The 14,381-nt window shown below is 45.0% G+C and overlaps 1 protein-coding gene across 1 annotated transcript in view; it reads right to left on the reverse strand.

Annotated features, from left to right (window-relative positions):
• Nucleotides 1-263: 263 nt before the first annotated feature.
• The window catches only part of CCBE1 (collagen and calcium binding EGF domains 1), a 943,425-nt gene continuing 929,307 nt past the window's right edge, over nt 264-14,381 (reverse strand). The window contains exons 10-11 of the mRNA XM_069627071.1: nt 11,811-11,846; nt 264-1,978 (exon numbers count right to left, since the gene is read on the reverse strand). Coding sequence (XP_069483172.1) covers nt 1,745-1,978; nt 11,811-11,846 — 270 coding nt within the window. The 3' untranslated portion in view covers nt 264-1,744. The remainder of the gene's footprint in view (nt 1,979-11,810; nt 11,847-14,381) is intronic.

Consider the following 14,381-nt stretch of genomic DNA (forward strand, 5'->3'; position numbering starts at 1 on the left):
CCTAGAAATGTAAGTAGCTCTGCTATCAACTTGAAAAAAACTTAATCTTCATAACTCATATTGAATAAATCCTGCTGTGGAGCAAAATCAAAGTATTATAACATTCTATAAATATAACATTCATTCGTTTGGGAGTTGTTATGGTTTTTAGAATGCATACTTTTTAGTAAGTACTAAATATCACATTAAGAAAAGTAGTGGATACACTGTAGAAATAATTGTTTATAGAAAGGTCAAATAGAATCCAAACTTTAAAACAAATATATTATGCATTGTGTTTTTATTGAATTCACATTTACAAAAACTGCCTGGCAAAAGGGCATGGTAGGGTGTCGATTTTTGGACTATGGGTTATGGTTTTAGATCCAGGCGAAAATAAATATTTATGGGGGCTTACAGAAGGGACAACATAGGTGGCCAGAGCCATCTCACCATATTCCGTATTCCGAAACAAGGCGCAAAAAACCTCAGTGATGAGCCGTATCTGACTGATGATTCACCCATTACTACATTGCCATCTTTAGCGTCTCCTAGCCAATCTCGTAAATCACTCCAGCCAGTGCAAAACCAGGCAGCAGGCACCTTTGGACGGGAGTGTAGCTATCATGCTACGCCTGCTTTAAATAGGCTTTGGAAGCATGTACACGAAGGATTCATTGTAAAATCGTATGCCCAGTCTACCATGCCCTGAATGGGTAATAAAAGGGCGTGTCAGACACAGCCACACCTTTAGTGTTCCAGAACTCAGTCAAGTTGATTGCACTGAAATGTAACCTCCAATGATGAGCGGATCATTTACTGGGATTGGGTTTTTGCTATGGAATGCACCCCTCCACCCAGGCTCCAGGTTACTGTGCAACATCCAACCTTCCAGAGATTGCTGAAAATGATCCTTCGCAATCAAAAGATTGTAGGTTCCGGCGCTGATATCTTGGCATGTGAGTGCACTTCCTGGCTACTGACTCCGCCTTGGGACACACTGTGAGCTTTCCCAATCTCCACAAATAGGTGCAGGTGTATTGCATAACTCTCAACCTTTTGAGGCCCCAGGGTGGGTGAAAATGGGGTAATTGTTTTTGGCAGGTAAGAGGGCATTTAAGTTTATGACCGGGTAAAGGGTTTGGTGGGTAACACCCACAAAAAGTGTGTGAGTTGATGGTGATGGTGTGTTGTTTTTGTTATATAGACGTTCAAAAATTCGTTTTTTAATATTTGGATTTTCCCTTTTTCGACTTCAGACTATTTCTAATGTTGAGTATATATGTGATCTACGTTTTCACAATCAACATTTTCCATTTGAGATTTTTGTCAGACTACATAATTAATTGAACATTTTCACAGACTTGTTTCTTTTATTTTTTTCTTTCGTGGAGTCTCATGGACTTTAAAATGAAATGAAATGTAGAAATTGAACAATGAACTTTAGCATATAATGGAATGCAGAGCACTTTAAAGGTAAGACCAACCCAGTGTCTTGGGTAGAATGTGCTCTTTAGACAATATACAAGGAACCTAACATTTAAGCAGGAATGGTCCAACATGATGAGCTTATTTTCTCTTTCCTCCTAGATTACCCAAAGCATGGACAGACAATATGATACAATATGATACACAGAGAATGCCAAAGCATCATACATTGCAATAAGCCAATACTGGAAAATAATATACATATTTTACATTCATCAGTGCATTTCTTATATATATTGTACATCTTTGAAAATATAGTTTGCTGTAGAAAACCAAATTAGTGCTGATTTTTTTTATCTGTTCGAGAGTCTTTTGGCAAAGTTCTTTTTTTGACATCTTCTCCGGATCCAAAATCTACTGTATCTTGATAGTTCGTAAATTCCCCCGGGAAGGGGAACTCCTCCGTCGAGGAATGTGTCCTGTGTCCAAACACTTTTTCCTGAAGTTCCGCGATGTCATTCCGGATGTCCGCCATCATCAAGAGAAGGAAATCAAATGAACCAGGCGGGCCCTGACGAGAAACGCAGCATGGATTATTCAAAACCACAACATAGTTGGCTACAGAAAATATGCTACTGAGACAGAAAGCTACCATTTAGAGAATGCAGACTTCGGCTAAGTTAAGTGGCCCCGGAATTTATTTTATTTATTTGCATTTGCATCACTGTTTGGGTGATGACCTCTTTAAAGGTGTTGGCTATGGTTTCTGGGTTTTTGGTAAATGGGGCCTGCAGGGCAGGGATAAGGAGGAACGGTGCTAATTATTCACCTATCAATTGGTGTGAGCTGCTTGCGAAGGCTGCTGGAAATGGGAGATGAGCTTAGGTGGCCCTTTCTTCGTGATGAGGTTGAATTGAATAGAGTGATGGTCAGACCATGGGATAGGAGAATTGGCGGTGATTTGGATGGAACAGTTATGATGGCTGATCCAGTCGAGTGTATGCCCTGTGATGTGGGTCGGTTCGAGGATAGATTGCGAGAAGCCGAAGGTGGATTGGGATTTCTTGAGGGATTTGGCGTGGGGGTCCTTAGGATGATTGAGCCCTAGGTTTAGATCTCCCAGAAGAATGACTTGAGATGTTTTATTGATGTTGTCAGAACATGAGAAGATGAGGGTGTCCTGAAAGTCTGTGTTGGGACCAGGGGGTCTGTAGACAATGTGCACAGCTATGGTGCAATTGTGGGAGACATTGATTTTCAAGGGGAGGTAGTCACAATTGAGATCAAGTTGCCCTTCTGCTTCTCTGATAGAAAGGTTTTCCCTCGCAAGGAGAGCCACACCTCCCACTCTCTGGGGGGTACGGTCTTTTCTGAAGATCGAGTACCCCGGGGGGATGGTAAGAGCTAGTGCCGGGCCTCAGCTTTCATTAAGCCAGGTCTCAGTAATTATTAAGAGGTCTAGGTTGTCCTTGACGATGAGGTCATTTATGTCAAGGGCATGGGCAGGTACTGAGCGTGCTTTGATCAAGGCACAGCTAAGAGTGTGGGTCGTTGAGGGTTTGGAGGCAGGTAGCAGGGCTGGTGTAGTGGATGGCCCCAGCCGTGAAATATCACTCACTTTAGACAGTGAGGCTGTGGGCGCCTTAGAGGGCTCAGGCATCGAGTACAGTGCAGGTCCAACATTAATCATGGATGCGACAGGGGGCTCAGGCATCGAATACAGTGAAGGGTCAACATTAAGCATGGGTGCCACAGGGGGCTCAGGCATTGAGTACAGTGCAGGGCCAAAATTAAGCATGGGTGCCACAGGGGGCTCAGGCATTGAATACAGTGGAGGGTCAACATTAATCATGGGTGCCACAGGGGGCTCAGGCATTGAATACAGTGGAGGGTCAACATTAAGCATGGGTGCCACAGGGGGCTCAGGCATTGAGTACAGTGCAGGGCCAAAATTAAGCATGGGTGCCACAGGGGGCTCAGGCATCGAGTACAGTGCAGGTCCAACATTAATCATGGATGCCACAGGGGGCTCAGGCATCGAATACAGTGGAGGGTCAACATTCAGCATGGGTGCCACAGGGGGCTCAGGCATTGAGTACAGTGCAGGGCCAAAATTAAGCATGGGTGCCACAGGGGGCTCAGGCATTGAATACAGTGGAGGGTCAACATTAATCATGGGTGCCACAGGGGGCTCAGGCATTGAATACAGTGGAGGGTCAACATTAAGCATGGGTGCCACGGGGGCTCAGGCTTTGAATACAGTGCAGGGTCAACATTAAGCATGGGTGCCACAGGGGGCTCAAGCATTGAATACAGTGAAGGGACAACATTAGGCATGGCTGCTTCGGTCGCAGGCATGGCATCAGTGGCATTCTAGTTATTAGCCAGGGGTGCCTCAGGTGGAGCAGGTATGGGGGGAGCGGTATTGCCAACACAGGTGGCTGGTACTTGCATGGGTGAGATGGGTTGCAGATACGTTCTGGACACTGGACGCGCAGAGAAAGTATTGAACTGCTGTGGACCCACAGGACCACTGTGGAATATTCACGGGCCACTTTTGCCAGTGCAGGCCGGCCCCTGGAAATCTCTAAAACACCCCTATGCCACTGCTCCTCATGGCTCCCCAAGCACCCATGCAGAACCTAGAGATGGAAATGGAGTATATAAGCATTCAACGTGCCCAGAGGCGTTGCTAGGAGGTGCTAAGGGGGCTATAGCCCTTGATCTTTTGGTTGTAGCCCCGGATAGAATCTCAGGAGCTACAGCCAAAAGGCTAGCTAGCCCCCAGTCCCAACAGTTCCGACATCAGCTTAGCCCCGGGTCTTTTCCAGACCTAGCAACTCCCCTGAACGTGCCCCACTGATTGACTAGGGGCTCGCCACACTCCTGCAGGGCAGTGGCCATTTTGTAGCATTCTGTGTAGGATCTGCCGCCCTATCGTTGCATGGCATCAATTGTGTTCTCCTGCACGACCTGTAACTTTTATGGACAAATCTCTGGAGAGGTTTGTGGGACACTGACCGACATTTTGGTGATGCACATTATCCCCAAGCTAGCTCACCGAGCACTAGTACACAACTTACCCCAAATGTTTCCAAAGTAAATTCAACAGCGGAACATATAAAACCTCAGCCCCACAGTGTTTTTCCCCCACCAACAACTTCGTACTGATATTTTAAGCAAGTTTACAAAGCACATAATGGTCATATATGACAAACCAATGACAATTAGATGAAAACGGTATACAAACCAGAAGACTGGTGGATATTTATTTTTAGGAGAGTGGGCGATGAAATGGAACTATCGAGGCAGAGAAGTTTACATGCCTAAAATGTTGTGTCCCTCTATTTTCCAGGGGCACTGGGACGAATGTCTCAATCTGGGTTTGCAGACTTTCTGCCCTGCTAGGTCTTCCTCGGGTTAGTCTGGGGTCTATCACCAAGAAGTCAGTCATATTGCCTACAGTTGCATTTATTTGCCAGTGATGGCCAAGTGCCAGTTTTTGTTTTAACAAAAGGCGAATAAACGAGAAGAAACTGCCTTTAACTTTTTTAAGGATTTCATTTTTTAGCGCATTCTTTCTTCTGCCAATCTATCTTTGCCCACGCCTGCAGTAGGACAGCAGCAAGACTGTTTTTCCCCATTGGAGGCTGCTTTTCTAGGACACCATTTTTTTTATTTTTTATTCGGTCTTGTAATTTTTATCTTGTCTATTTTATAACCCTTTCGATCCCTTTGTCATTTATTGGTATATGGCCTTTTGAGGGTCCCAATTTGCCACTCCCCTGTCAAAAGGGTATGCCTATATCCTTACCCTCCTCTTACTGATTATTACTTGCCTATAAGATTGGGTGGCTATATCATGCGGTGGAGGCAGAGGGTTGGGGGACGACAGAATAACACTACCTACTGCCTGGTACTTGCTTCAACTACATGTATAGGTAGGGCACATTTACTCTGTACACGTCTTCATGCTATAAGCACATTTTACTTTTACTGTGCTTAACTGAATACGCTGGCCTAATAGCATTTTTAAAGCAATATGCAAAATGAACATGGAATAATACCGAAACTTGGAAGCACTCTTGACAGCAGTGTAAATACATGTTCAATAACAATCAATACATTGGGCCTCACTCCGAGTCTGGTGGATTTACCAGCGGTATTTACGTGAAACTGAGTTACCGTTACAGCCAGGATAACACAGTGGAAATGGAGGTCAATCCAAGGGCATGTTATTACCCATTTTGGAATCCTATAGGACTGGCAGTGGTGACTCCACCAGTATAAATTCACCTAAGTTCTGGAGGTAAACTGGTGGAAATACTTCCAGCAGAGTGCTGGAGGTTTTTCCTCCACTTTAACTTCAAAGTCAGAATTTGGCGGTTCCGTTACCACCACCTTTTCACCACGCCGTCAAACTCGGAATGAGGCCCATTGTAAAAAGTATTGTTAGTGGGCAAAACTGAAACTGTGACAAAGATTCAGAAATTCATTTGAGCATAATTTGTAACGGTTGCCTGCTGTGCGACACCTCTGAGCACCGTAGGCAGCATGTTGTTTTAAATATAGTTAGTATTATGGAATGCATTAAAGCAAACCACACATTATTTCCGTACATTATTGCTCAAAAAGTAGACTTAATATGTCCAAACTCTCAATTGTTCACATAGTTAAATATAAAAATAGGCAAAGACTTTTTGAGCAATAATGTCACCGTAGCAATTTCTGAAATTATGTTAGCAAAGTACATAGAGAACGAGCATTTGGGGACCATATTCTGGTCATCGGTTGAAGCTTATCTTGACTAATATCAATCTGCAGAGCTTTCACTGGGAACCAGCGGCTTGATTTTCACCTTAAAGAGGTGGGAGCCATCTACTGCCAAAAACCATGGGCATCATCACGAGTTGGGCCGTAGCCCTTAAATGCGGCGGTAACTCTATTACCAACGTGAGTCTGGCAGAATGTACCCCCAGCAGTATGCTGGGGGTAAATGCGCCAATTTAGCAGCCATTTTCGGGTGCAATTAGCGGAATATCCATTACATCCAACCTTTGATCTGGCGCTAATAGCGCCGGACCGGGTGACAGTAAAGCTATTAGCCCAGGTGGTATCCTGGCCGTAATACCGGAGGGATACCGCCCAACTCATGATGAGGCCCTGTCCCCATATTTTGGAATACAAATTTATCATCACTTTCACTCCCACTCACCAACCCCACCATATTAAGCGGTTGAATGTGGGGCCCTGAGAAGATGACCTCTTACTCTGATAAATCCGGGCTGGAAGTAGTCCCTTGGCATCCGGTTCTTTGGGGCCACCATTTAATGGTGGAATCTTATGGGGCTCTCTCCCCCGATCTGTTCCTTCTGATCCCCCAGCACCTATATTGTCACTGCCAGGAAAGGCAGCTGGTATCTCTGCTCCCAGGAGCATCCCTGCCATGTGGCCACCCCCACATATTATGGAAGGAGTCAGAAGAAGTATCTGCTGGTCAAATTATAACATTTTGAAGGGGTCTATCTACTGCTCTCTAAAACAATTATTTTATAAATGTCTTTTTTAATATGACATGACTTGGAGAATGTTCACCCAAAATGTTGGGCCGTCGTCAGTATCAACATTTAAAATAGTAAAGTGGGTATTTTTCAGGTGAAAGCTAGCAGCAATTCATCGTCCCCCCAGATCAGCGATCATTTTTACATCGGTAATCCACAACTCATGGTGTGCATGGTCTCATAGGTTAAGTTTCTCATGGTATTGATGTACCTTTGCAGATCATCAGACTCACAGAAAAAGAAAGTCATGCTACCATGCTTAAACCAGATTTCTGATGGCCTGAATCGGCCATATTTGATCATCAGCGATTTGATGGTGGGACACTTGGAAAGGAGCTGTTTTCTCTCTGCAAGTTTAGAGTTTATAGTGTTCCCTGAAAGTTTTAAGGGGACCAGGATACTGGCAGCACAGAACATGGGTGCAATCTGCGTAAACCTCAGGAAGTGAAAGATGATGCCTCTCGGGTTGCCAGTTTTAAGTCTGCTGGGTCCTAGAAGGGAGCCCCCCTGACAGGCATGGCAAATAGTTTTGGTATCAATTATTAAAGAAAAACGGTCATGTCTTCCCCCTTGTTCCCTTCTGACATGCAGTGCATTTTTTGGTCGGGTCTTATGTCTGGATCAGTCTTCTGTATTGTCCACCCAGGGGTGACTGGCCTATAGGAACTCTGGAGATTTCCCGGTACGCCTCTTCACCCAGGGCTTGGGTGGACTGGCCTACAGGGAACTCTGGAGATTTCCCGATAGGCCTCTTCACCTAGGGCTTGGGTGGACTGGCCTACAGGGAACTCTTGAGATTTCCTGGTAGGCCTCTTCGCCCATGGCTTGGGTGGACTGGCCTACAGGGAACTCTGGAGATTTCCCGGTAGGCCTCTTCACCCATGGCTTGGGTGGACTGGCCTACATAGAACTCTGGAGATTTCCCGGTAGAACTCTGCATGCCTGGCCTCTGGTGTGGTAAGCTAGTTTATTTCCAAATGTTCTCATAGGGAAAGGTTTGGGCTTGCTGAAAATGTGTAATATAGGGCCATCATTTTAAAATTATTAATTATCCTTTCCATGTCCTCTTTTGGTTCCCAGTCCACCCCTATGTCCACCGCCCTGCTCAGGATGGTAACTTCTTTTTTCAAGCTTGCTAACTGCATGTTGCAACCTGATATCCATTTCAGCCCTACACTTCACACATTTGCCAATGCTCACTTGATGATGTGTGCATGTATTGTTTAGATGCTTTTTGCAGGGACCTGGAGGAGGATGGATTGTCTACCTTGTGGTTGGTGTCAATTTGTGGGGTGAGATAGCTCAGGGGCAACGTGTTTGTCTTGGAAGCAAGACAACGTAGCTCAAGACAGGCTTGAATCCCGATCCCGTGCTTGGAAACCAATCTCTGGTATTAAGTACATTATAAAAGAACAATTATTCATAAATGATTCTAACTGTTAAACTTGCAGAAAATGTCTTTTCTAGCTGACTTCATGTTGCCCATGGACATGCTGTGGTTAAGCGCACAGCCATCGCTACCCCTGCAATGTGGCCCCCACTCTTGTTTGTGAATAAGGTTCTTCCTTGGCTTGCCTTAATTGCCCATAGGTGCTGATTTGCAAGAAGCAGATACCGGGTGGTAGTTAGTGTTTTTGGGAGGTACGTGGATATTCAGCTATGAAAGTAATTTCACCATTTATCAGCAGATAGATCAACACACCACACTTTGTATATGAAATGATAGGGCTATGAGCTGTATTATTATATATCCTGCAAATTATCCCACATTAAGGTCCTTGGAGTCCCACAGGGTTTCAGGGGCTAGTTGGAGGACACCCTTCTTGTTAGCTGAAGTATTGTAGCAGTGACAGAGTGGCCAGGGTGCTGCCACACACAGCACAGCCCTCAAATGTGGTCACTGGCAAGGTGCTGTGGAGTTCCTGCAGCACTCATTGCACTAGAATGCAGAGGCAGGAAACATGTCAAAAGGATGCCGCGTGGTGAGAAGCAGCTGAAGACTGAATATGGAAACATGCAGCTCATGTTTCCATGATTGTCACCGAGATTGCCAGTGCCTTGCAACCTGTGGGGTGCTGCAGCCTCAAGGCCATCCCCGCCAACCCGAGTGACAGCTTTGGAGTGGCTCTGATCCCATCATGCCATCCGTGCATGAAATCTCCACAGCACCCCTAAGCTCGGTATGAAGATGCAGGGTCCCTGCAAGGCTTCGCAGGTGAGCAGCCACTCAGTCACTGACAAGCTATATCTCCACCACCCATACCCGACCTTACATCCTTGTATTTCCCCTCAAATCCCAATTTGGCCACGTTTAGTTCTCCTACATTTCCCAAAGCCTCCTTGTTGCTTTGACTTTTGTACTAAATTGTCCTTTCTCAGTGTCCTTACCATTGCCATCCTTGATTTTTGCATTTTTCAAACCTACATTTTGTGCCTTTCCTTTGTCCTCACATGACTGTTCTTGGTTGCTGCCCCAGCGAAATCCGAAAAAGTGAACCCTTTCTGTTTGCCACCTTGGTTCCATTCCCATGGGGACACGATGTACCTTGACCAGATTTTATTTGCAGTATTTGTACTGCCCAGCAATAGTTTTGCAGGTTTAGATGTGTTCCTAATATTAAATCCCCTGCCAGTGTGCAGAGGGAGTATTGCAATCCCATTGCTCCATTTTCACAGCAATGCTGTGCACAGTATCAAAAGAATAATGCCTCTGTGCTGGGAAGCCACACACTTCCTGAATGCAAATATGCTCAGCAGACAACCGGCAACTTCGTGATAGAGAAAGGTGATAATCCCATAGGAGGTGGTCACGAGGGGCATGCTGGTACCAGTTCCTGAGGCTGGGGCTGCCTCCTGACTCCTAGCCTCACTGCTGGGACTGCAGATGGGCACACCTTTTGAGGTGTGGGGCAACGATCTTCTTAGTGCTCTGCAGGACCTTTGCTCATTTACATTTGTGACTATAATGCATGATTTAAGAGAAACCAGGGGACTACCCAAAGAGCCTTAAAGTGCCACTAAATTGTCTGTGCGTGTGTGTGTCACAACCAATCCAACAGGAGTAAAGTGCCCTGGGACCCACACAGCTTGGAGGAGCATCCAAGCCACTCTTCTTCATCGCAGTACCTGGTAGGAGAAAACCAGATCTGCCAACCATGGTCAGTTGCCCACTACAGTTTAGAGGAGCATCCAAGAAATTATTCTTCAGTGCAGTACTGTGTAAAAGGAAGTCAGGTCTCCCAACCAGGGTCAGAGACCCACCACAGTTTGGAGACATATCCAAATGCCTCTTCTTTGTCATAGTGCCTGGTGAGAAATGAACCAGGCTTGATAATCCAAGGGTCAGGGACCCCAGAGACAGAAATGAAGCCTGAGAAGGGCCAATTGGGAAACATAGATTTTTTACCACAAATTGTTGAACTGTGTTGCAAGCCTGAAGAAGGCCGAGGAAGGAAGACATCCCCCAGCAGCTGATGAACTGCACCAGAAGCCTAAGGAAGGCTGGGGAAGGGAGACATTCCCGACCACTTAAAGGAACTAATAAACCCAGAACTGTATTTTTGTCCTGGGGAAAAGGGTCATTCCTTGGGGTAGGAAGACCTCCTTTTTATTTAGTTTAACTCAGAGTGTTAGGGACGGAGCTAGGATTCTGACATTAGACATTGTGACATTCTGCTTTTCACATCCAGACAGTGACATTATTTATTTTTGTTTGAAGCAGGGAAACACCTCTTAGAGTGAGGGTAGGATAGGCTTTTTCCTTTCATTTTTGTAACATAATAAAAGTTTATGGCACCACTATGACCCCTCCATATCAGTGTCCTGCTACTGCATTCTTATACCCTCTTTGATGTCTTACCTTACCTCTCTCTTTAATATCACACTTTTCTCCTCAAATTTCCCACTTCATTTAAGTATGCACTGATTCCTCCTATCCTTAAAAAAGCCCTTACTTGATCCTTCTCTCCTGTCTAATTCCTGACTTATATCTCTTCTTCCCTATCTCTCCAAGGTCCCAGAACACCTTTGTCTACTCCCAAGTAGTACTCTCTGTCTGTGACTCTCTTCTCTTCTGATTCTCCCTGATTTGACAGCCGCCTTCGACACTGTCCGTCACTCTCTTCTCCTCTCTTTCTTCTCATGGACTTCTGGGTCTGTCCTACACTGATTACAGACTTATCTGTTCAATTGCACTTACTTTATCTCCTGAGCTGGAAAATCCTTCCCTACTTTTGCTCTTCATCACAGTGTTGTCCAAAGCTCCGTATTGGGGCTTCTTCTCTTTTGTCTCTATATCTCTCCCCTTGCCTCCATCCTCTCATCCTGATGTCTCACGAAATCTATGCTGATGACACCCAGCTCTTCCTAGCCGCCTCAGCTTTTTTCTCCTCTATCGACGCTACTCTAAGTTTGTGTATTATGCGGTCCTATCATACCACGAGAAGGTAGGTGCAATGGGGATTGCTGCTGTTGGCAGTTTTTATTTTTATTTTAGATATCTATGAAGGCATTTGCCAGTGACCAAATGGTGTACTTTGAGGGTGACAACAGCAAAAGGAATAGCTTCCATTGTTGGCCATGGAAGGGTGCTAGCATTCTTTTTCCAATGACACAGAACTACAGCTGTGTCATGGGACTACGAATTGGCGAGGACTCATTGAGAAGGGAGCAGGTCTGCATTCAGATTTGTTGAATGGCATGACAACAAGACACGGTGATGATACCTACTCAGAATTTGCAATAAATTGCTGTAAATTGATACAATGTTGTCATGTTATGGTTCTATTCTCATATCCAAACAATATTGAAAGATCGGTTTAACATAATTATACTTATACTTACGGGGGTTCCTCTTGGTCCTGGAGCTCCTCGGTCACCCTGAAAAGAAATATATTTGTGTGTATTATTATCTCTGTTAGTGGAAAATCCTGCACAAAAGTAGGCATCTCTTAGTATTCTTAGTACTGGAAGTGCATAACAGACAACGTTATTATAATTTAGCATTATAGAGAGAGGGGGGTCATGATTGTGGAATCATGCCTGCCATCGAGTTGTTGCATTAGTAGTAGCCGAGGGAACTATGTTGAGGATGTTCATTATCACTCGAAACCCTGTTCCGCCCCTGAAGTCTGTAATGCTACTAGCACCTTTCATATGTCTTATTTTTCTCCTTTGCACACCCTGATTGATGGTGTAAACTATAGTCGAATGAACAGGGGGAGGAATCAATAGCCTAAAATGGTGGCGGGGATTGTTTACAGTGGGGGGTGGAGTAGGCAGGAATTTGAGTGGGGGAAAGCTGATGCAGTGCAAGGAATCTGGGCAACTTGGAATGCTCAGAGTACAGTTAATATTGCAAGTTATAGAGACAGCCTGTAAGAAACAGCATTTATTTTATTTATTTTCTGTGCATTTGTAAGGCGCTTATGCATCAAGTAAATTGTGTTTCAAAGCGCCCACATTGCAACAGGGAGGGGGCATGGGAATGAAGAACAAATACAGCAATGAAAGATAGAGGCATACCTACTAGGCCTTGTAAGCATTTAGAACATGCAAGTGCAGAGAGAAGAGATGAGGAAGTGGGAGAGGGGTAAGTGCTAGGTGTATCAAGAGCAAGGGAGTGAGCAGCTGCAAGTGCCTAGGCAAAGTGGTCAGCCGTCATTAATTAAGTGCAGGCCTGTGCTGACATAGGCCAGTGGGTGCCAAGGCAAAGTGCTGGGGGATGGGGGAATGGAGTCTGTACGTGATTGTTTGTGGGAGGCCAGGACCTGGGGGGGACGCATAAGGGCCCTGGTAACCAATCTCAGCAACTGTAGGATTAACCAGAGGAGGGAGGACGGCAAGGAGGAGGTTAAAGGAAAGTCTTGAGGAGCTTTTGGAATTTGAGGAGATCATTCTCAAGAATTAAGAGGACAGGGGAAGCAATTCCATAGGAGGGAGCCTGCAGAGGAGAGAGATCAGCCACCAGCTCGCTGTTTAGTCAAGCGCTTAACACGCAGAGAGTTGGTGCCGGAGGAACGTAAAGATCTGGAGGGACAGTATTTAGTGAGAGCAAGTTGTAGATAGCATGGTCCCCGGCCCCAGACAGCCTTGTGGATGATGCAGAGGGATTTGAATTTGATCCTTGCAACAAGCGGGCATCAGTGGAGAGTTTCTAAGGCTGTAGAGATGCGGTTCCTGGGCTTGAGGCCAAGGATACGTCTCACAGCCCTATTCTGGATTAGCTTGAGGGGTCGTAAAGAAGAAAAGGGTAGATTAAGGAAAAGGCTATTGCAGTAGTCTAGCCTATAGAGAACCAGAGCTTCTGGGGGGAAGTGAGGAAAGGAAGAATTCCTTTGAGGAGCTTAAGTTGAAAGTGGGACTTCTTGCCAGGGTCCTGAATGTGTGGGATGAAGGAAAGAGAGGAGTCAAAGATGACTCCAAGTTTTCTGGCTTCAGATGAGGGAGGGAGCACATTTGTTGAAAAATTGAGATTTCAGGAGCAAGAACTTAATTCACTTTATGATCAAAAACACTAAAAGTGATTTAAGGATATTCCCAGGTGTCTATGCTTTGTTTCTATAATTCTATATGTGGACACTTCGAGTCCTGTTTCTTTCTAATTTTAGTTTTTTTTAAATTATTCAGTCCCTAAGACTGACAACCTGTGAATGCAGTCACCCACCACCCCGCCTCCCCCGCCATACCTGGTATGGCCACCCTTGTGGTTTCCATCATACTCTGACCCATCTTGAACAAAATGAAAGCCTCCATAATCAAAGCCTATTTATGCCTCCATAATCAAAGCCTATTTATGCTCCTGCACACCTGACCGGGATACTATTACCTTGCCTAGGGTTACTGCTCACTGAGATCCCCAACATATCCTTATTGTCAGGTTCCCTCCCCACCACACTGAAGAAGGCGGTCATCACCCTTTGACATAAAAAACAGAGTTTAGACCTGGATGTACCAGCAAGTTACCATCCAATCTCATCATTTCCCCTAAAGTCAAAATGATAAAGAAAGAAGTGACTACCCATCTACAGAAATACAGCTAATGACACCATGTGTACCATGACAATCAATTGAGGTTCAGACAGATCAGTGGCACAGAGTCCCCACTTTCGAATACCAGTGAAGACATCTTGCTTAGCCTCCATAAAAATCAACTGATGTCTACCATCCCACTAAACGTTCACACCACCTATGACATAGTTGACAACAAAACACTCTGTCTAAATTACAATATGTCATGGGCATCAGAATTAATGCATTGCCACAGATTGCTTGATTCTTAAATGAATGTCCAGTGTGAAGGCATTATGAAGTATGACACAGCCAACAGACGTAAAGTGCAAACAAAAGATATTTATTAACTTAAATGTCAGAATGGTTAAAGGCATTACTTGCCCTTTGCTAAGGTCGGATTTC

This window comes from Ambystoma mexicanum, chromosome 6p (assembly GCF_040938575.1).
Source record: "Ambystoma mexicanum isolate Mex_15411 chromosome 6p, UKY_AmexF1_1, whole genome shotgun sequence".
Taxonomy (NCBI): domain Eukaryota; kingdom Metazoa; phylum Chordata; class Amphibia; order Caudata; family Ambystomatidae; genus Ambystoma; species Ambystoma mexicanum.